The 24,711-nt window shown below is 40.2% G+C and overlaps 1 protein-coding gene across 1 annotated transcript; it reads right to left on the reverse strand.

Moving 5' to 3' along the window:
- Positions 1-238: 238 nt before the first annotated feature.
- On the reverse strand, positions 239-24,711 carry LOC133351221 (mucin-2-like). The gene is made up of 13 exons (XM_061566297.1): positions 24,597-24,711; positions 24,221-24,302; positions 19,325-20,959; positions 18,649-18,753; positions 17,937-18,058; positions 16,541-16,599; positions 14,529-14,677; positions 13,438-13,500; positions 11,227-11,404; positions 9,386-9,541; positions 7,010-7,113; positions 1,939-1,997; positions 239-1,744 (listed from the first exon to the last, which is right to left on the reverse strand). Exons 2-13 carry the CDS (start codon positions 24,291-24,293, stop codon positions 1,709-1,711), a joined length of 2,739 nt encoding a protein of 912 aa, XP_061422281.1. The 5' UTR covers positions 24,294-24,302; positions 24,597-24,711; the 3' UTR covers positions 239-1,708.

Here is a 24,711-nt window from a genome sequence, read left to right on the forward strand (position 1 = left end):
TGGAGAAGATTCCAGGCACGCGTTGACAATGATGGCGAACGAGTGGAGACTCTTTGACTTTTTGAAGCTATTAACATACATTTGTTATCATGCTAGAGTGTTTTATCCATTATATTTCTATAAAAAACGATCGTCCCATATGAGTGTTAACATTGTTAAGCACCCTATATATATAAATAATATGATTTTTGTAAACCACTATATTTTTTTCTTTAAATGAAGAAACAAAAACAATGTGAATAATTGACTCTTTATGATTCACGTATATATTACATTGAAAAAAATATATGACGTAAACTCGGTGAATTGGTTAAAGTGTAAATCTTGTTGTCAGAAAAGTGCAGCCATTCTAAATTATGTGTTAAAATCATCAATGTGACAAGTGAAAAATAACCACTTTAGTGCATATCATGTTTTTATGTAAATAATATCTCCCGTGTAAACCAATCAATGTTTAGTTAATAAATTGCCACCGTTTACCACCGACATTTCACAGTACAGGGACTCCTCTGCTTAAGAACATTCAATTTACGACTTTCAGAGATACGAAAGAACCAAAGAGTATGGATTCCTGCAGTCACTAAAGCTTCAAATCAAGAACGAATAAACCTGTCCGCATGTGCATTTGCCTGTTTGGACAGAGGGTAGTAAGTTCAACCGCAGCGTGATAGATGGCTGTGGTGGCATCTACATCTGCAGAACATGAATAACCAGTGGCATCTGCATCTACAGAAGATTATGCAACTTTTAAAGCCATTCCCTGTGTTTAGTGTACACGCTAATACAGCACGTTTGGAATCGACAGGAGTGAAGTTGGACTCATGAACAAATCGACTTACGAACAGACCTCTGGAGTCACGTAGAAGGGAAATAATAAAATAATAAAAATAAAACATAATAAAATACAATTCTCACGACGTTTCGGCCACAACGCAAGCAGCCGTCCTCAGGTGAAGAACAGGTCTGTCGGAAAGACAGCTGTCTTTCTGCTTGCGTTGTGGCCGAAACGTCGTGAGAATTGTATTTTATTATGTTTTATTTTTATTATTTCTCTTCTACGTGATTTTACCGAAAGAACCAAGAAGATGAATCCCTGCAGTCACGAAAGCTTTAAATCGAAATTTAGACCTCTGGAGCCTAACTCGTTCGTAAGTAGAGGAGTCCCTGTACTTTAAGGGGGGCACATGGAAGGTGAATAACATTTGGGGAATGTTTCTTCGTTTTGTAGTCCCTTCACAGCACAATTATTGGTTTGTTCTCGCGGTATCTGTCCTTTATGCTATCGAACGTAATCGCCATTGCAAATCGATGGAACACAGCCGTCAGTGTTTGAGTGTTCATTTACATTTCAAGCAACGATGGTCAAGACACCGAACTCTAAAGACATGTTTCTAAATGTGGAGGGAAAAACCGGAGGAACCAGGAGAAAAATCCACGCGACCACGGGGAGAGAGACATGCAAACTCCAAATATTCAGCAGGCGTCAGGGTTGGAATAAAATCCATGACCTCTTGTATACCAGGCGAGGTAGTTAACTTTTTGCCACCGGGGCACACCCAATATCACCCTGAATGTGCCCGATCTCGTCCGATCTCTGAAGCTAAGTAGGACCGAGCCTGGTTAGTAATTGGATGGGAGAGATGTTTGTTGTGATTTGTCCTGAGAGCCACAAAAGTATTTTGCGATCCACGTATTGCCCACAGCTATTTTAAAGTATGGTTATCTCAGGTCTTTGGAATGTTATCTGCAAAAATAACAAAAATCACAACACGTGTTAAAAAGACTATACTACTATGTCTACAATTTAAATGCAGAGTACTGGATTAATATAGTCAGTAAAGTAGATTTATATAGAACACAAGTAAATTACTTGATCTAGTTTTCCTTGTACGAAACCAACTCCTGGGTTCAACAGGTAATTAACACTGCATAACTTACCACTTCTTGGGTGACATTTTCAAGGGTGGGTTTAAAGACTCCAGGTGGAATGACGTCTTCTGCATTACAACACCACCAGAAAATCAATATTAATAACATTCCATAGCATATATGACACTGATTGATGTTCAGCCAACATCGAACAAAGACGGTCACTGCATCGCGCGCTTTCAAATGCGCTTCTGCGGCCGTCTAGAACGCTCTTCCTTCCGCTATTAGGAAGCCACTGGAGCATTGCATTTTTCATGTAGATTGAAAATTCATTTCTTTAGAACTGCTTTTTGTTTTTAGTTTTTTGCCCCCCTCCGATTAGCACGGTTGGCTACATATAGTGCGAAATAAGTTTAACATACATACCATCGCGGAGGGCAATTCAGTGGGCCAAGTTAATATTTAATACATACACACATAACTTAGTCCCACACCTATACAAAGTGTTTATGTTGGACCGATATCCTCGAATCTTAAGATACCTACAACACAAAACTTGCATGGGTCTCATTCATTCTCCGGTAAATCACCTCGAATTCCAACGCTTCAAAGACACCCATGGCTACTCTCCTATCTAAATCACAAGCTGACTCTTTCATTGCATATCGACAGAAAATACAGGGCAGTACTCTATGCAGTGTTGTTTAGCTCTGTTTCCCAACGCGTAAAATAATCGAAACTATGCATTGCATTTGGTGCTTGATGGACAAAGTGAAGCGGAATGTATTGCCTTAATCACATAGTGATTGTACATTAAAAAAAGGAGTTGTGTTTTTTGTACAATCTATACGGTGCATCTGGCAGTGTTATCGAATCGGATGCACACGATCGATTGTCTGGATTATTTCCACGCTGGTAGACCGAACGCTGTTCGTCGGCCTCCCTGGTCGGAGCAGCGAGCCATAGGAGAATGTCCGATCTCCTCGGCGTACGGCCCCAACGAAAAATTTCTGTGCACCTTTGACAACTTGCTGCTACCCTGCAATAAGTTTGCCATTTCTGCAGCGAACCATATGACGGGAGAAGAACCTCACTTGCAACCCCTGTACTCGAGGATATAAATGCACGCGACTCTGTTAAGGTAGCTATACAAAACAAATTGCATCTTTGTGTCAATGCAATGCTGGACAAAGGCCTCCATGTGATTGGGGGTCGTTCAAACATACTTCTCCATGGTGGTCATTGTGGGTCCACCAAAGGGGGTGGGTGTCAGGCCGGTTCAGATATAACCGATAATGTTAGCTATGGCCGGGAAACAAACTCGGGTAACCTGATTCATATCAACATGAAACAATACATGTACTTGGACACGCACAGTGAATGTACCTCGAATAGCATTTCCCTCCACTTTAGGAAGGGCAATGACTATTAACAGTAAAGATTATATGTGGACTTCATCTGTTGCTGGACTTTATCACGCAAATGACTGCCTTATAAAATGCAGTGTTAAAAGACTGTTAGTGTCATTCATTTTACAATGCATGGCTATGGCCTTGAACTCCACCTGGATATAAACTTGAGAACAAGTGTGAACGCTGAATGCTGGAGAAACAACATTAGCGTGCCACAACAAAAGGGTTGCGTGTCCAAGAGCTACTGAACCCATTTGCGAGCAATGGTTAGCCTTTCACTTTTCCACGCGCATTTTTTACAAATAAACAACCCATGCAGATTTTTTTTGAGGTTGTGACCGTATTTTTGTTCGGCATGATGTTATCAAGAACTTAACTAAGTAGCTCCCCGGAATGTGGGCCAAAAAAGATCGTAAGGTAAAACGTTTTCTGAAGGAGCATCGACACGCCGCACCAAACGAGACCCGAAAACGCATCGGAGGGCTCCACAACACGACGGCATGAACCCACGCAGTTTCATTATCCATGACGAAGTGCGTCTTCAAGTGTGCTAGAGCTAAATTTTGCCACGTTGAATGTGAGGAGAAACTTTTGACTATGCGATGGTCACCGTAGCATTGTAAATTAGTGGTTTCTGTGATGTTCACTTAAAACCACAATGTATTTGTGTACAGTTTCACACGTAGGCTTTCGCGACCAATATCATCCATAATACATGGTTTTTGGGGTTAGATGGCGTAAATATGAATGTGACGTTAAACCCGCCACCACCAAATTTGGCTGCCGCCTGATGATGCTGGCGAAACGTCGTACACTCAGATTGTAAATGCTGTAGATTTGCTCTCCAACACACCGGTGTTGCTGCACTAGTAACGAATTGGCATGCTCTGTTTACGTGACAAATCTTAATAATCGGCTGTGTCGGGTGGTGGCGCGTTTAACGACACATTTATATTTACGCCATCTAACACCAAAAAAACTATTATATTTGTGCACACTTGAAACTACGAATTTGCTATGGATATTATTAAACACTATTTTAGACATTTAGAAGGGCAAATCATTTGCATTATTATTGTATATACAAAATAAAGCTTTACGTGTGCAAATGCATTCTCTTACAGCAGAATATTAGCCTAATAAACAATGGTATATACACGAATGCATGGCCAATACAATGCAATAAGGTTTACAACCTTTAAGATCATGTAAGAAATAAGGCATTGCATAGGGGCTCTATCGAGGACGTGTATTTACAAATTGATTCAGTCTGTGAGTTCCAATCAACAACTGCAGCGCATGAGAGGTATGCACAATAAGGATATGTGGGTCAGCTTGCCTTTAAAAATAATGTTTAGTCACCCAAGGCGAAATATATGTTCCGAAATATTGTCATAGCAGAGTAGGCTATTCTGTGCAGAAAGCGTGCCTGTGATCAAACCACCCGGAGTGTGCCTGTCTTGCCGGATCTTGGAAGCTAAGCAGGCCTGAGCCTGGAGACAGGACTTACAGACTGCTGCAGGACTACGTTGTGGGCAGTATAGGATAGTGCAGCAAACGTCATTGTCGTGTAATTATACTGCAATGTGCTCCCACGTCTATGCTCGTCAAACCCAAGAATGGAATAATAACCCTCAGGATCCAAACGGCACGGAGAGGCGATCGATGGCAGGGATGGACATACACCTCTACAGACACAGCTTGCATGTAAAACATGTACGGTACGCTATACTACAACTTTTTTCCTATATCCATGCATCACGTATTTCATTGTGCCTGACTGTTGGTTGTAGCTTTCAAGTAAAAAAAAAGCAGTTTATTCTTCCAATCATACTAAAATCAATGACACAATTTTTAGCACGCACATATTTCGCGGACCCAGAGCTCAATGTCCCACCCGTATATTATGTTATTAAAATTAGCCTTAATAACATACCCAGCGTTGCAGAGAGAGAGAAAAAATAACGTGGCACGAGTGAATAAAAGAAGTTTAATGGCTGCCACTTCAACCATTGTGGCTTCAATGCAACTGCATGGCGATCCCCTGCCAGTTGGATGGGCGCTAAGAACATCTGTCGTGGCCATTAAAACAACTCGACAGGCACTGGAGGTGGGACATACTGCATGTAAATATTGTGTACCCCCTCTGGGGAACGAACACTGAGTTTAATCCATAGATGTGAGCTTGAGGCCCAAGGGACAGCTTTTGATATCTATGGGAAATAAGGAACATAAACCGTCACGCGAACTCCGGTCTTCCTCGCAGCAGCAGCTTCTGGCTGGCCATCGAACAAAGACGGTCACCGCATCGCGCCTTTTCAGATGCGCTTCTGGGGTCGTCTGGAACGCTCTTCCTTCCGATACTAGGAAGCCACTGGAGCTATGCACTTTTCAATCTAGATTGAAAACTCATTTCTTTAGAACTGATTTTTGTGTTGAGTTTGTTTTCCTTGCCGATTGGCACGGTTGGCGATGTACGGTGCGAGATGAGTTCAACATATATACATACGAACAAGGTAGGACACGTCTTCCTCTGCATCATTAAGTTAAGCATAACTGAGCTATGTAAAGGGTAGAGGTGCAGCCCTGCTATTTTTTGCTCATGCCACTTCTAGTGGAAGGGCCTACACCAAAGACAGCTCTTGAGTGTCCCCACAGATAACACATTCCTGCGGAAGGGAGCTGGTAGGAACGTTGGGTTGCTCGGTCAATGGCCAGGGTCAACGGCGGCGTGGTGTATTCCGCAAATATGCCCGACTGTGAGGGTGGGCACAAGCCGGCCGTGAGTAGGTTAAACGTTGAGTTTTATAAGGGCACCACGGGGTGACCAGCCCCTTCCCACCCAGCCCACCCAGCCCCACCCTCCCCTCCCCACCCAGCCCCATCCTCCCCACCCAGCCCTCCCACCCTCCCTCCCCACCCAGCCCCTCCCTGCACGACGGACACAATAATTCCCATGTGGGCTGGTGTAACCAGGAGGGTCCCTACCAGTAATATTTAGCATAATCTTCTAAGCTGGCCAGACATCTTGGAAAAAGTGTGACTACCCACACTTTAATCCACCACACACTGCTGATTGACCATATGCAATTTATAATCAACCCTTATTTATACGATTAGCATCTTTCGTGTGCAAAGTAGTAGCGTTACGTGTACTTTACATTTTTGTTACGATTGTTGTAAATCGTAATAAATTTACAGGAAGAAAGAGTCGCTTTCTTGAGAACTGTTACTGATTCACCAGCAAGTGTACCCTCAGCTCATACATGCTAACCATCCGTCTGTAAATGAGATATGCAGTATTTTTTTTTTACTAAGAGAACATTAATTGTAAGTAAAAAGAATGCCAAAATATGTTCTGAATGGATATGTCGGTGCGCTATGACACGATGCCAATTATCTGAAGTCTCTTTGTGACGAAGCTGCCAGCACGTGGAGACAAACGTCACAGACATCATGCCGAACAATACCACAAAACGCAATCCGAGGGCTCTCACCCAGTTGCAAATAAAAGCAACTGAACCGATGTGATGGATGTCATGTATGTATGTAGAACTTCTTTCGCACCACACGTAGCCAACCGTGCTAATCCACGAAGACTTGCAAAGTTACTAGCATCAGGCAGATGTAGAAACGAGTGTACAGCACAAACAATACGATCACCTCCTGATCACATTCAGTCACGCTAACAGGTGTGATGGCAGGGAAGGTCCCATCATACCACATACCTATTTTGTCTGAGGAGGGATCGTAGAGTGGGTTGTCGTGGGAACCTGGCGAGTCATCATTTTCTCCTTTCCAATGTTCATCAGCGTATTCGTAGTTTCTGACGCTGTCAAAAAATATAAAGCGGCGGAGTATTACAAACACACTCGCTATGAACGAAGTTAAACAACACAATTAATTGCAGAGGCAACGATGACGTACTTTTAGCACAATTGAACTGAGCGTTATTTTCAAAATACGGCTAAACACCAGACGTGACCACATTTTATAAGTAAATATCTGCTTGTTGTTGTGTTTATTTTGTTGTCCTTCACCCCCACCTCCGATAAACATGGTTGGCTACGTACGGTGAAAAGGACGTTCAACATACATACATACATAGTGTCACACCCGTTGTCATCGTAATGCATCGCACAAGAGAACACGTAGGTGTTTGTATTAATTCACAAATGAGGAAGGGAACAGCATAAGAAGATGTAAGTGTCACTACATTGAACATTTGTCCGATGATATAAAACTCGCCAAGGGTAGCAATGTAAAATGTGATTTTACATATAATTAGGAAGAAGCAAAATCATATTCCCCATTGTAAAATATACATTTTGATAAAATTATTTAGTAAATTAACAATTACAGCTACATATAAATTAAACAAATACATATTCCTGTTATATTTAATCACTTTTGTTTTTGCCTCATGAAACAGAATGAATCACTACCCACGTGGGTTGCTTGAATACGATGAGGAAATGGGTAATCTAATGGGGAGGTCTCGTGAGAAATGCGTCGCTTTTGACAACACTTTAGGCATTCAGAATTATAGGCCATGAGGTCTTGAATGGCACCAGAAAATGATGTCATGGAAACAATGTATATCTTGTTCCTTTTTTTTGTGGAGTGTTTATTGAAAATAACACAGTATATTTGAACTATGCCAAAGTTAAACATGCCTCTCTTCAGAATAGCACGTTTTGTATTGAATAATATATCGATATATAGACATTCATGTTCTAGCTTGGCACTTGTTTTCGTAGGGAAGACTCTTTTCATGATATTCCCTCAAGCATGTTAAATGAATTATATTTCCCTTTAAAAAAATGTACATGACTGTGCTGGTGAATAACACCTATAAACATTATTTTTAACTTTCAGCCCAATGTAAATTGCATTAGCAAGTGTTCAAAGTTCTATTACGTTGTAGAACTCATTGCGCCACTAAACGTGAACAGGAATATTGGCGTACAAAGTTCCAATATGATGCCTAATCATGCTTCAAGAATTGTGGCAAAGCTCAAAAGAGCCCAATGTATGGCATATACCTGATTAGGGCCTTGCACTATACCATTGATGTTTATTGGTTGCCAGTCGTGCAAGTAATCTCATCTCTATCAATGGGCGATTGGCACGACTGACTGCAGAACGATTTGTAGGGCCATCATAAACAAATGCACCAAGGTTAACAATGCTTGTAAACACCACACGCACCCACTGACCCTTTGTGCTAACCGCGAGAACGCCGTGGCACTCAACACATTCAACATCACAACAATCTAGTCACATGGACATGTTTGAAATATCTGTGTCAGTGTATTTGTTGCTATGGAGGCATTTGGACATTATGTGCAGAATGTATTTGTGTTTTTTTTTTATCGCAGGGCTTAATCTATTTAGCTGAATATGTTATGCTGTCGGTGGTAGGCACGCGACTTGAAGCCACAGCCATAGCGAGATGTATTATAATAATCATCAATGTGGTGTGCCGGGAGTTGAAACTTTTCTTAGACATTGCTGACCTGGACATACCAAGCCTGAATTATGTCCTAGTTATATGTATGGACCACGTAGCAAATATAAAACGTGCTTATTGCTTTTTAAACCGATGAGCGTGGTCATCTTCTAGCCCAGTGTTCTTCAATGCCAAGGCCCGCGGGCCACTGGCAGCCATTGGTTGACTTCACTGCCGCCCCTTGACGTGCAGTGTGGCGGCCCTCACACATGGTGATGTCTCATATGATAATTGGTTTTTTACCCTTTTATCTGGCAACAAAACTGACACCTTTTTACGAGGAGTCATTGCATAGACCACACTACCTGCAGTCATAATGCAAACAAAAAAAAACATAACTCTGATAATGTATGCACTGTCCTTGAAGTTGATTGTTATTATGACTGCAGGTATTGTGGTCTATGCAAACATGACTCCTCGTAAAAAAGGTGTCAGTTTTGTTGCCAGATAAAAGGGTAAAAAACCAATTATCATATTTTTCTACTGGCAAATGAGGTTCCAATGGTGGTGATGTCTCGTCAGTGAAAGTGGACCACCTTCTGAGAAGTAGTGAAGAACACTGCTCTAGCCAGTGCTGGCGTTCGTTTCTTACCTGGCTTTAGAAGCTTTTTTTTTCTTGCTTCTCTTGATCATCACCACAGTCAAAATAATGGTGGCCATGAGCAACACAACGAGTGGTACGGTGATCCCAGCAACCAGACCGGCGTCAATTTTTTCACAATTTATACCAATGTAAAAATCTCGGCAACTGAAATAAAAACCATTCTCCTTGTTAAAAATGTATGCAAAATGAATTCACATTTTAAACATTTGACTTATAATAATAATCATGGCATATGGTGAACCTGATGAATACAACTGCCCTTGAAATAGCGTTATAGCTGTTGGCAGTGCAGCAGACATCTCAAGAAGAACAGAGGGACTCCCAAACGATCTCTATGGTTTTAAAGCATTTGCACGCATAAAGATAGTGGTGGTTTTCCCCTCAAACATGCAGTGAGGTGGTACTAATCTAATGTTTATAGCCTTTATCTCGTTGTGGAAATTCGACAATCCTTCCAGGGGTGAGTCACTCCATAGAAGAACCACTGCCTACTTCCCACAGAGTGCAAATCTTATTGACACCACGGACAGAAGGATTATAAATTCACAGCCTTCTGATTGTAAGCTGCGTGCTCTGACCACTTTGTCACGCAAACACAAATAAACATTATAATTCGTAAGTTACGCTGTGAGCTACACCGGCGCTGTGTGGCTGTGTTTCATTGTTGAATTTTGTTTGAGGAATGTATTGCAGCATTCTCTACCAAAGTTGATAACATTTCTCAAAAGTGTTTACAAAATTAAGTGCGTAAAATTTGTATTCTGAAATAACATTAAACATTACTAAAATAACAGTGACATGATCGGGCAAAATAACTAGAATTCATGTCTCTAAAATGATGCCTATGGCCTATGAATACAAAAAGATCATACTTGACCACATTTGGTGGTAATTGCCATGACTATCAAGATGAGCATTGATAATTACAAAACAATTACCAGCCAACTGTATGAGAACAAGTATTTGTAAAACAAAAGTAACACATTTCGATTTAAAGCTTTCGTGACTGCAGGGATTCATCTTCTTGTTTCTTTCGGTAAAGTCACGTGACTTTACCGAAAGAAACAAGAAGAAGAAAAGTAACACACAACAGCAATCTTAACGAAATAGGTCAAAATATAACAGTAGGATTTTTTGTCCTGCAGGAGGAGGGCTTTGTCGGTGCTTCGCGCTCAGCCCGTCGCCCCCACTGACGTCCTCTTCCCCCCCACCACCACGTGTGCAGATACTACTGCGTTGTACCTCAAAGTTCATTAGACATTTATTTTATTGCACCCTCCATCCATGACCGCAACTATCAAAACTTTAAATAAATGCTCAATAGATGGAAAATATATATCTGCATAATGGATGAAACAATAATTTAGATTGATCATATTGGTCGTGGGATTAGTCAGTCTCCAAACCAAATCGACCAGTCAGGCTGAGACATGTCTGAAAAGTGTGGGGGGGGGGGGGGACAGATGTTGGTATATATGCCTACAAAATAAAACTGGACTCTTTTGTATGTACGGTGTGTATGCCAACATCTGTGGGTGGGGGTCCACTTTCGACTGAGGCCTTCAGAACGGTTCTCTTATAATTTAGTTGACGGACCAAACGGAACGCCGGGCTTTTATACTAGATTATAGGGAAAGAAATGCAGCTGATGGACAACATTAATAACAGTTGCAACCAAGAGGGTGAATACATAGAGGCTAACCGTATCTCATTTGATCAAAGACCATAGCAATCCACTCAAAATGACCGATTAGATAAGCAGTTAAAATGTATACAGTATTCTCACAATACGCACGTGGTAATTGTGAACTTCATGTGTGTGTACTTACTAGCATACTGGAGTACGTGGCTTCTCTTCAGTGATCTCGCATTGTCCACCATTTTGGCAGAATAATGTGCTGTAGTTCGCGTGACACTCATTTATACAAATGTAACTTCCACTGATGGGGAAAACTTCAAAATCTATTTTGCTTGAGTCAGTCAAGTTGATACAAATGCCATTTATATCTGGAGATGACGAATATTTTAGCATGCTTTTAATATAAAGTACACTTTTTTAGTAATCCAATATGTATTTTACAGATGCACGAGTTCACTACGATTAACAACATTTGAATAACAAAATTACAAAAACCAATATGTCATTGTCTATAAACAATAAGAATGCATATATTAAAGTAGTATTTTCAATCCTTTAAATAAATGTTCTAGTCTACAAGAGACAACATTGTCAACAATCCACCCACCCCTGTTGATAGTAGGGTCATGCGCTCTTAAGTCAGGTCCACACCAGAGCCATTAGTCACGCAATCAAAATGCTCAAAAATTCACGCAACTAAATTGCCTACTTATAATTCCTTGTTTTAACGGTAAATGCGTTGCTGAAAATTCGCATTAAGTGAAAACTCATTCATCTACGACTTGTATTTAGTTTATCCTAAATTTAATATATTGTGGATAATTGAGGATACATTGAAAATCAAGGATTCCCATTCATGACCCAGCATTCCCATTAATTACCCAGCATTCCCATTAATTTCCCAGAATTCCCATTCATTACCCATCATTCCCATTCATTACCCAGCATTCCCATTCATTACCCATCATTCCCATTAATTACCCAGCATTCCCATTCATTACCCAGCATTCCCATTCATTACCCAGCATTCCCATTCATTACCCAGAATTTCCAGCATTTCTGCCTAGGCAGCGGTCATTCTCTGTTGTTGTGTTGTCCGCTCTGCGGTTCACTACGACGTTCTCTGCGCTTTTCACGAACATTATCAACCCCCATCATCCATAAGAGGTTTTTTGGGTTAGATCGCGTAAATATGTAAATGTGTCGTTAAACCCGCCACCACCCGACACGGCCAATTACCCACATCGTTTCAAATGACGTTTCTTTACAGAAAGTGACGGTAAAAAATAAATCTACGCAGCGCAGTGCTGCATCCGTGCGTGACGTCAGTACAAAAGAGGCCCCCCACCCCCTTCATTAATTTTCATGCCCGAGTGGACATTTACAATCACGCACAAGAGGGTCGCGTACTCCACATGCCGCACCCCTCCCCTCATTAATAATTATGAGCGGGTTACGTCACTCCACATGCCGCACCCCTCCACAATCACCATGAGGGAGTGACGTCACTCCACATGCCGCACCCCTCCCCAATAACCATCAGCGTGTGACGTCACTCCACATGGGGCAACCCCCCCCCCCCTCATTAATAATCATGAGCTGAACAATTTTTTTATGTAACATTTCTGATTTACTGCAATATACACCCGTCCTTGGACGAGCAAAAAAGTGAGTTAGTAAGGTTTGTCACGTAAATCGAGCATGCCAATTCGTTACTCGTACAGCACACCGGTGTGCTATTCTGTTTACGTGACACACCTTACTGCTTGGCTGTGTCTGTAGGTGGCGGGTTTAACGACACATATATTTACGCGATCTAACCCAAAAAAACTCTATTATGGATGATATTGGTCGCGAGAGCCTACGTGTTAAACTAACCCCCATCATGTCTCCAAAGCGTAAGAGTGGTGAAAGTGTTGAGGGTGCTAGTAAGAAGAGGCACACTATTACGATGGAAACTAAAGTGGACATTATAAAGCGTTGTGAACTAGTTGTATCTTCATCATGTGATGTTCATATGATGAACAATACTCACACCTGTCAACCCCTTATCAGTGCCTACCTTATTACAGACCAACTTAGACCTTATGCGTTACCCCGTGCCCTTATAAATTTCAACGTTCATCCTACAAAGTCCCATCACAAGGGAGAAACACAAACAAATAGAAAAGAACATTGCCGGTATTGAAACCTGAAAACTTAATTTGCTTGTACAAGAATACGGGTAAACCGAATTGGTTGACATGTATGAATACTGTACACACTTGTGCATTCGCGAAATGCCAAAGTACCATTTTTATTTGACCGATAATTAAATTTTTAATGTTCATTACGTTAATGAATGCAAATACTGTATGCCTAATAACTACAATGAATCATTTTCGCCAAACAAAACACTTACCAAGGTCGTCTCCGTCTATTACTGTGGTATTCTCCGCATTCAATATAAATCCATTGCAGTTGGCTGTGTATTACAACAAACAACATGAGAAACTGGATCACTCATTCGATGTATTTAGCATTTTAATAGGTATGCATTCTACGAGCATTACATATACTCTTTGGTTCTTTCGGTAAAGTCACAAATTACTGGATACAGTAATTTTGCTGTGACGGTTCCACCTGAAGACGCAAGCTTGTGTTGCCTCCAAAACGTCGTGATTTAATTTAGTTGTTTTTTTATTTAATTTTTTACCTACGTGACTTTACGGAAAAAACCAAAGAGTATGAATTCTTGCAGTCACGAAAACTGCAAATCTAAAATCACATCGGTAGAAAAAAATAAATCACGACGTTTCGATCGCAACACAAGCAACCGTCATCAGGTGAGAAAGAACTGCTGCAACAAGAGGTTATATAAGGTAGCAGGAAAGCTGCTGATGCAGGCTGCTTATAAAGCAGCGGTCCCCAACCTTTTTGGCACCAGGGACCGGTTTTGTGGAAGAACATTGTTTTCACGGACTGGGGGGGGGGGGGGGGGTTCATCATTGGGTCTTTTCCCCTTCTCAAAGAAGTTCTCCAGCGACGTTTGTTTTTTACTTATTCTGGCTACTAGGGGTCAGCTTGTGGGCTTACCAATACTGTGCAAGAGACAAGTGCGCAGTGCGGGAAAGAGGCGCGGACGGAAGTGGTCAATAAAATAATGGGCAGGCCACGCGCTGACTCACCGCTAGCCTCCTGCTGCTGTGCGGCCCAGTTCCTAACAGGCCACGGACCGGTACCAGTCCGCCCTTATAAAACTCAACGTTTAACCTACTCACGCCGGCTTGTGCCCGCCCTCACAGTTGGCCATATTTGCGGAATACACCACGCCGCCGTTGACCCTGGCCATTGACCGAGCAACCCAACGTTCCTACCAGCTCCCTCCGCAGGAATGTGTTTAATTTGGCCTTCAGTGGGGAGTCCACGTTTTGAACCCGGACCTTGGCAATGCTGAAATACGCCTTAGCCTCATGGATTAGTTTGTGCGTTTTAGATGTATTTATTACGTACCTCTTTCAGTCGTGCTTGTATTGCTGATACAGTTTTGTTCACTTAATAATTTTTTGATTTCAAGGTCCACGTTGTTTAATGTTTCAATGACATCCACGTCATTACTATACTGAAATAGCACTGTATGGTTCACAAATACACTTCCCGGTCTGTTAACATTAATTATGGACAAAATGCACACGTGACACAATTAATAACTCATCATCACACATTCCCGAAAGATGTTGTAAAATACAGCACAGTCCTTGTCAGCCTATACAGAAGAGAATTATGTTTTTACTCAGTTTTGTTTAAAATCTATCATCCAGACCGTAAATATGTATTGCGGCATATTTTTAGAATGCATTCAGGAATATGTTACAAACACGACCACTGCATCACGTGCTTTCAAATGCGCTTCTGTGGCTGTCTGGAATGCTCTTTTTCCGATATTTGGGAGACACTGGGAGCTATACACTTTTAAATTTAGATTGAAAACTAATTTCTTTATAATTGCTTTTCGTGTTTATTTTGTTGTCCTTCCCCCACACCTCCGATGAGCACGGTTGGCTACATACGTTGCAAAAGAAGATCAACGTATGATAATTGTTTTTTTACCCTTCTATCTGGCAACAAAACTGACACCTTTTTTACAAGGAGTCATGTTTGCATTGACCACAATACCTGCAATCGGAATGCAAACAAAAACACAACTCTGATAATGTATGCACTGTCCATGAAATTGATTGGTCCACACCTGAGACAGCTTTCCTTAGAGCCTAGTCTCACATGGTGTTGGACCAGATGACGCCAAAAGGCGCACAACTCAAAGACAATGCACCATCAGAGTATGAGAGCTCAGGGTAAGCATTTACACCATTGGAACCTCATTTGCCAGTAGCAAAATATGATAATTGGTTTTTTACCCTTTTATCTGGCAACAAAATTGACACCTTTTTTTACAAGGAGTCATGTTTGCATTGACCACAATACCTGCAGTCGGAATGAAAACAAAAAACACAACTCTGATAATGTATGTGCACTGTCCTTGAAATTGATTGGTCCACACCTGAGACAGCTTTCCTTAGAGCCTAGTCTCACATTGGTTGGACCAGATGACACCAAAAGGCGCACAACTCAAAGACAATGCACCATCAGAGTATGAGAGCTCGGGGTAAGCATTTACACCATTGGAACCTCCTTTGCCAGTAGCAAAATATGATAATTGAAATTGATATGTGTTTTTTGTTTGCATTCCGACTGCAGGTATTGTGGTCAATGCAAACATGACGCCTTGTAAAAAAGGTGTCAGTTTTGTTGCCAGATAAAAGGGTATAAAACCAATGATCATATTTTACTACTGGCAAAGGAGGTTTCAATGAAGATCAACGTAATACTGTACATATATGTTGATATACAGATACCAAAACATCTCATGTGGCAAGACACGACTGCTTTGTATGTACAATATTTGCATGCAATGTGTTTGAAGAATTCTCTGTTTGGCACATGTATACCTCCATGTGAATCATGAGGGTATAAAAGTAACGACAACGACACCCGAAAGATGTGTGAGTGCTTGTTGGCGTGATACACCGCCTAGAACCGTGTCCCCTTGATTTAGGATCAGTTCACTGCACAACACGCGGCATCCAGAGGGACTACATCCTCTATAAAAAGCATTGTAACTCCACAGCAGAGTGGATGAATGTTGGGGTTATGTGAAAAGATTCAAGTATTTGTAAAAAAAACCTGAAAAACCTGAGTGATCTTTAGCAGCAAATAACAGAAGCGTTTGAAATAATCAAAGGTGACAAGCCGGACAATATGGTCTCCCTCAAATCTCGCTATGGTGTACGCAGCCATTGCCTTGACAGACACGTGGAAGTTCATTAAGATGAATCACGTATAAATATTTGTTCTGAATGGGAAAGATTAGTTAAGGTGAATGTATGCCAATGCAGTGTTTTGACAATTACTGTGAAGATAAGCAAATGCTGAATATGTATACGTATTAAAAAAGAAAAATTTACCTTATATCTAGAACGTTGATGTCTTTATATCCAATAATTTCCTTGTAGATGGGCTCCATCTAAAATATGAAACAACAATACAGATCTCAGTCGTAACAATTAAACTCATACTCTTTGGTTCTTTCGGTAAAGTCACGTAATTATAAATAAAATTAACTAAAACAAATCACGACGTTTTGATCGCAACACAAGCGGTCGTTATCAGGCAAAGGAGTCAGCCTCTAAAGGCAAACTGTTTATAAGGGTTTGGGGATGGGAGTAGCCCAAGTGTAACAACAACACCAGAAGGCACGGGCGGTGCACGAGTGCCAATGCAGCAACAATGCCAAACGCTGGGGATGTGGGGGGAAATTAACTTGGAAAAATAGACTAGTATCCGGCAGATATGATGTAACAACCATAAACAGTTCAGGTTTTACCTGGTTAATAACATCCTGCCAATGATTGCTCAATCACAGCACAGCACACTAACCACTGTGCCACCACTCCCCAAAAATACGATAAAAACACCCCACTGACAATGTAATTCAGTGTTTAAATTTTTTTTCTGACTGCTTTCAAAATCAACTCACGTCATATATCCTTATTGTTAATATATTTCCACGATAATTATTTTACCAAATTGTAGGAAATATTTCAAGTTATCTTAGGGCGAAGGAAGACTTCTTAAATGTCAAAAAGGTCTTGATTTAAAGCTTTCGTGACTGCAGGAATTCATACTCTTTGGGTATTTCACCTGAAGACGATTGCCTGTGGTGGATCGAAACGTTGTGATCTATTATTTTTCTATCTATGTGCCTTTTTCCGAAAGACCCAAAGAGTATGTCAAAAAGGGTGTTATTTTTGTTGTATCAAACATGATACCATAAACACACAAAGCATAACAAATCATTTATATTTTCCTATGGAAGCACATGCTGCACCTTCCACTGTGACTAACTGATAGTACACCCAAGGAAAGCATTTCGTACCAGACAGGATTTCATCTTTTATTTAGGGACTTTTCTTAAGTTTTGTCAAGAAACATGTAGTCAGGTGCATGAAATTAACAAATTCAGTGAAAAATATATTTAGATTCCTATCTAAATCAGAATTAAGGTAGTCGATGCAACTGGCCAATGGTGCTTAAGTACTGTATATCATGAAGTTAAAAACTGAGGGTAAATAAATGCAAAGTGTTTTATATTAAATATGCTTAGATTAATTATAAGAGCACTGGTTTTCTCCCACATACAAAACAATACAAAAATACGTTCACTTATCAACATTATTTTCAGTACAACCTCACAAGGCTCAGTGATAAATTTTTGCAGAAAATTTAGCTATTGAATCACTTAAATCGTGCATGTTCTTTAAATAGTACATCAAATATTAAACATTTACATGTCATACTTACCAAATTTTTAAATAATTCTACAAATTCTTTATATTCGGATGAATCTTGATTACCATATTGGGATGTATAATTAAAATTAGTTATTTGTACGCTGACATTTGCTGTTTTGACAGTGGTAATATCTGTAATAAACAAAACATATGTGATGTATGCAATACACGAGAAAGTAAACAGACCCTACGTTTTAGCTAACAACTCTTCACCAGTCATTTAGGCTTCTGGACAACAGTCTTATAAATAACAATTCCTAATAGAGGTTTTTTGGGTTATATATATTTTTGGGTCTAACCCAAAAAACTCTAATGGATGATATCGGTCGCGAAAGGCTACATATTAAACTAAATAACAATCCCGTTTGCACTGTTCACATCAACATGTAGTCATTCATAATTAAATGCAGCACTTGAAGCACACGCAAATTCTATTTCAAAGGCTCTACATATTCTGTGATAATAAAAACACAGAATCAGAAATGACCGGATTAGCTGTCTTTCCTCACAATTATACAAAAAGTGAACTGCTAAAGTGTGATTTTGGTCTGTGTTATTACAAGTGGGTCACTTCATGCAGCCACCCTTTATTCCAGTTAATACTTAAACACCAGGAATAATTACAAAACAAAACATTACTGTAACACAAGTGCTTCCTGACAATTACTGTAAGTTGTTTGGAAATTGTTTCATTTTCTGTATCACTAAAATTATTTACTTACTTGGTTGAATGTTCTCACAATATTTTCCAGCAAATGGGGCTTGACATTGACAAGTGTTAGTCATACATTCTGGTGTTCCTCCATTTTTACATTCTATGCACGGGTCTGGAAAAAAAAATTCTCATAGATAAGTGAGTTCAAACCATTGTCACTTCTTTAATGACACATTTAAATACGGCATTTATAATATATGTAAATAATTGCAAAGGTATCTAGTGATTGCTGTATAAACGAAAGAGCGTAAACATATCTTAAACATATAAATCATTGATTTTGCAACAATCAAGCAGTTAAGAATACTGTTGATTTACGCAAAATGAGTTTTTGTAACTTTGAAATGCAATTTTCAGCCTCTCTGCTGCTCTGCAGTGATGAATGTAGGCTTTTACTTACTCTAAATTCTACCATCGCAGTGAATAACCATCTTTATCAATATATTTGGAAATCGTTCACATATAAAGTGGCCGCATTTTTTACAAAAGCAACTTAACCTCGCTTTGATTATTAGCATTCATGCGTTTTTTAAAACTAATTTAATACAGTCTGTGAGTTATGCCACAGGCTTGGATGGGACAAAATGTAAAGGCAATTTGGTTTCTGAAGCAGAAACTCTTGCAAATGTGTGGTGGAATGAGGCCAGAGGAATTAACATTGTCAAATAAGATATTGCATTTACCTGTGGTTTGTTTTGTAGTTGTAGGTGTGGTGGCGCCAGTCGTTTTAGTAGAAGGGACTGTCGGTGGGGGCGTACTTAGTGCATTTGTTGGGGATGTTGTATGTGTGAGGGAGGAGGCATTTGTCGCCGCTGATTGTGCCGTGTTTGCTGATGGTGAAGTGCTTGGGCCTGCTGGACCTACAGGCAGAGTGGCCCCTGACAGTGGTGATGTAGGTGACGCGTAAGCAGTAGTGGCTGTGTTTGCAGATGGTGATGATTCTGAAGCGTTTGGATCTGATGCACTTACAGATCCAGTGGAATCTGATAGTGGTGATGTATCTGAAACGTAATCAGTAGTTGCTGTGTTTGCAGATGGTGATGATTCTGAAGCATTTGGATCTGATGCACTTACAGATCCAGTGGGATCTGATAGTGGTGATGTAGCTGAAACGTAATCAGTAGTGGCTGTGTTTGCAGATGGTGATGATTCTGAAGCATTTGGATCTGATGCACTCACAGATCCAGTGGGATCTGATAGTGGTGATGTAGCTGAAACGTAATCAGTAGTGGCTGTGTTTACTGATGGTGATGATTCTGAAGCATTTGGATCTGATGCACTCACAGATCCAGTGGAATCTGATAGTGGCGATGTAGCTGAAACGTAATCAGTAGTGGCTGTGTTTGCAGATGGTGATGATTCTGAAGCATTTGGATCTGATGCACTCACAGATCCAGTGGGATCTGATAGTGGTGATGTAGCTGAAACGTAATCAGTAGTGGCTGTGTTTGCAGATGGTGATGACTCTGAAGCATTTGGATCTGATGCACTCACAGGTCCAGTGGAATCTGATAGTGGTGATGTAGCTGAAACGTAATCAGTAGTTGCTGTGTTTGCAGATGGTGATGATTCTGAAGCATTTGGATCTGATGCACTCACAGATCCAGTGGAATCTGATAGTGGTGATGTAGCTGAAACGTAATCAGTAGTTGCTGTGTTTGCAGATGGTGATGATTCTGAAGCATTTGGATCTGATGTACTTACAGATCCAGTGGAATCTGATAGTGGCGATGTAGCTGAAACGTAATCAGTAGTGGCTGTGTTTGCAGATGGTGATGATTCTGAAGCATTTGGATCTGATGCACTCACAGATCCAGTGGAATCTGATAGTGGTGATGTAGCTGAAACGTAATCAGTAGTGGCTGTGTTTACTGATGGTGATGATTCTGAAGCATTTGGATCTGATGCACTCACAGATCCAGTGAAATCTGATAGTGGTGATGTAGCTGAAACGTAATCAGTAGTGGCTGTGTTTGCAGATGGTGATGATTCTGAAGCATTTGGATCTGATGCACTCACAGATCCAGTGGAATCTGATAGGGGAGATGTAGCTGAAACGTAATCAGTAGTGGCTGTGTTTGCAGATGGTGATGATTCTGAAGCACTTAATGGTGTGCTTTCTGTTGGTGATGTGCTGACATCTAACGTAGTTTCTGATCCAATGTCAGGTGATGTTGAGGAAAACGATTGGAAGTCTGATGTGAATGCAGTACTGTCTGAGATAGCATCTGATGATGAAGAGCCTTCTGTTGATGATGCGTCTGTGGGATATGTCTCGTCTGTTGTGTCTTCAGTAGCTTCGGGCAGTGCTGGTGTGCCTGTTGAATAAGAACATGGATAAATTAAGTAATCTTGTATAAGTAATCATATTCGCACTATTTGGTAAGCTTTCAGATGGGCTTCTCAAAATCTACCATTTAGAAAAACAAATTAACAGAAACAATGTTTTATAACCCACTGCCGGAATAAAACCTTTACATGACATGTAAGTCACGTAGGAAAAAATAAAATAAAATACATAAAAAAGTAAACAACTAAATTAAATTAATTTAGTTGTTTTCTTTTTAATTTATTTTAAATGAAATGCATTTATTTTTCACCTACGTGACTTTACCGAAAAACCCAAAGAGTATGGATCCTTGCAGTCACGAAAACTTCAAATCTAGAATGACAATGAAGGTCGTGGAGATGACCTGAGTTGAATTCCTGCCTATGCCTCACTTCAGTGGTGAGTGACATATTGACTCATCCTGGGCCTCTATTTCACCAACCCGCATTGACCAGCGTGGTGAAGTATGGTAAAACTCAATGTTAAAAAAAAATCCCCATTGACTGGCATGGGAATTGGGAGGTTTGGTCAATGAAGCAGTGGATTTACAAAGGGCTGTAGATTATGATGAGTCACACAAATAAATAACATGACGAAAACAATGAACGGACCCATTCTCATCAGGGCAACATGTAATAAGAGAGGCAATTCTCATATAAAACAACTTTGATAGAGCAGAGAGTTATATACTAAGTCCTTTGAAATTGACTGCTTTGAAATGTACTTATTTGAAAGTCTTCTAAATAATTCACACCTTAAAAGATAGCCAGGTACAGATTACAAATAGATGCAAATAACAATTATTTGGCAGTTCGTGATGTCTCAGCAGGTACTTAAAGCCCAATAACTCTGAATTTCCAAGTAAACTACCTGATGAAGCTCAAAACCATGCTGATTTATGTTGATGTTAAATTCAGTAATGAAAAGTCTTTTCATTAACACATATAAATAATATTACTGTAAACATGACAACCTAGTCGGATGGTGGAGGGTTACCGACCAGAATTTAGCCTTTTGGCACTACCCCTAAAACAAATATGGATCGTTGTATTTTCTACAAAAAATCCTACGTTTTACGTTTCGCGGTCAACGATTGTTCTTACGTTTAATTAAAATCTAGCCCCAAAGCAGTAATCAAAATTACGAAAAATGTATACCAATATCTATTCAACATTTTTACGAGTAATAATTTTCAGTCGTTATCAACCCACTGCTGAATGGAGGCCTCACCATACCGTGTCCGTCGTTTGACCATACTTTACCAAGTTGATCAATTATGTGGTTTGGTCCAGGACCGGTTCAAATGGAGTTTACTGTGGCTGGGAATTGAACTCAGTAAACCAGGTTTATGACGCAGTGCACTAACCACTGCACTGCTGCTCCACCATATAAAACTATTTGAGTGATCAAGGGTAATGATCTTTTTTTGCAAGCCAGTATATTTAATTTAACAGCGGAAACCATTGAGCGCCTCATCATTTACAAGATGCTCTTGGCCAGATTGCAGAAATATGTAAATGTTAAACCAGCAGACAGAACTAATTCATCTGGCACACCATTTAAAAAACTAACTTTAGTCATCGTAAACAAATGTAGGGCGTTAAAATAAAATAAACGAACATGGGAGAAATGCGCCTCTGATTAGCACGGTTGGCTACGTACGGTGCGAAAGAAGTTCAACATATGTACAAATGGTATGTAGTATTGTCTTATAAACTGTTATAATATTATTTTAAAACAAAGTATTCATTAATGAAATGATGCATGTGGCAAAAGGGACACATTTTGAATCAGGTATACTAATAACCACGTAAACCTTATCTGTATAATAGTTACATGTACAGGCTAAATAAACTGCTCCAGAGTTTACTGTCGAGGAAATGGCAATTGTTAACAGTGATATAATTGCAGACAAGCTAAGACATAACGCAGCAGCTGTCTCAAACTGTACTACTGTTGCACGATAGACAATACGGCTGGGAGAGTCCTCCGGGATTGATATATATTCAGTTCCTACGATTTCCACACAGCACGATCCCCACACCTCCCATTATCACCGTTGGCTACGTATAGTGCAAAATAAGGTTAGCATACATACATGGTGCTTCGTATATGGGCAAACCCCATGTTAACATTTTCATTCATTCTAATGGAATTCTAACGGAATTCTAACAGGGAAGATTCCACCAATGAAAGATTCCACCAATATAGAACATTTCTGATCATATTCTTTAGGTCTTATTTTTTCCTGCCTCAGCAGCTCTCCCGCTATATTTTTTCACCTGATGACGATTGCTTGTGTTGCGATCGAAACGTCGTGATATATTGTTTATTATTCTATCTACGTGACTTTACCGAAATACGCAAATAATATGAATTCCTGCAGTCACAAAAGCTTTAAATCAAGATTTCTGATCATGGCGGTGAGCTTTCTGTCCGTGATGCTCTGAGAGAAATTGATAATAATTCTGATGCCGATGCAGTTCTTACTCCCTGTGGCCGTTACCCATATCATATAATTTAGTGGTGATTTCTGTGATAGAGTGTCGGCCAGCTGGAATCGGTGTCAATATCAGTGGGTCGGTATTGCCCACAATCACCAGTGAAATGGTTACATAAGCTGCTGTCCCCACCCCAAACCTGTCCACAATTCCACGATTCTAATCTAATTTTTTATCTAGAGAGCGCCTTCACTCGAGGCACTTGACATCGTTTTTTTAAACGATGACCATCACAGAATTATGTAGATGCTAGGGGCTTACAAGGGCTTGAGGAATGAGTGGCCGTGATAGAGAGGGTGCTAAGGGATCACGAAAGAGTAGGGGAGGGACGGGAAGGAGTGCAGGGGCGAGGGGAGAGGAAGCGAAAGGGCGACGGAGAAGTAGGTGAGGCTTTAAGAGAGGGACGGAAGGAGGTTAAGGAGGGAGGACTGCTCATTGTGCAGGGGAAGTTGATTCCAGTGGAGGGGGTGCAACGGAGGGAGAAAGACCGAAAACGGGATTGTGCACAGGGAGATGGATGGACAGAAAGAGAGCCAGAGAGAAGATTGGGAATAAAGAGGATGAGAAGGGTCAAGATTACACCAATAATATTCACGAACGGCATCCATTTTCAGAATTAATTTGTGACTCCAGGCTAGAAATTGTGAAAATGACCCAGCGCTAATAGACATGTTCTGAATAACATTGCACTTAAAAAAGCAGACTGAAACTTTAAACAAACATTGCCTACAGCTAATGTTGAAACTCACTGGTTTGAGTTTGAGATTTCATGACATATGCAGTCAGGATGAGGATGGCGATCATTGCCCATTGGTTCTTCATGTTTGATGCCTGAAAGTGAGAAAAGTCCCGTTAAACTAGTCCACACACACAAAACAACATTTTAAAATGATAGCATATGATAAAGTACAATCGTATAACACCGAGAAACAACAACATAATGTTAACCATTTTGTATTATGAAATAATCACAAGAAGGAAAAAATGGTTAGAACATTTAATTTCGAATTGCTTTTTTTTACATTTGCACATAACTGAGCTAAACAAACTCTTAGAAGAATGCAAAACTGCACAATATAATATAATGTTCGAGAACAAGAGAATAAAACTCCATTGTCGTCTTACCAAGAATACGTTTTTTACTTTACAAGTAAAGTCGTATTAACGTTACATAGCTTCTTTGCCTGTACCCTTAAAAAAATATGTTTACCATTCCACGGGCAAGTAAAATGTTCTTACA

This window comes from Lethenteron reissneri, chromosome 36 (assembly GCF_015708825.2).
Source record: "Lethenteron reissneri isolate LAM-NWPU_2019-01 chromosome 36, ASM1570882v1, whole genome shotgun sequence".
NCBI classification, from domain to species: domain Eukaryota; kingdom Metazoa; phylum Chordata; class Hyperoartia; order Petromyzontiformes; family Petromyzontidae; genus Lethenteron; species Lethenteron reissneri.

Coding starts and splice junctions, on each gene's coding strand:
- LOC133351221 (XM_061566297.1), bottom strand. CDS start 24,293: ATGAAGAACCAATGGGCAATGATCGCCATCCTCATCCTGACTGCATAT. Junction 18,754..19,324: donor AACTACAAAACAAACCACAG/GTAAATGCAATA, acceptor TTTTTTTTCCAG/ACCCGTGCATAGAATGTAAA. Junction 7,114..9,385: donor AAAAAAGCTTCTAAAGCCAG/GTAAGAAACGAA, acceptor ATTTTTTGACAG/CGTCAGAAACTACGAATACG.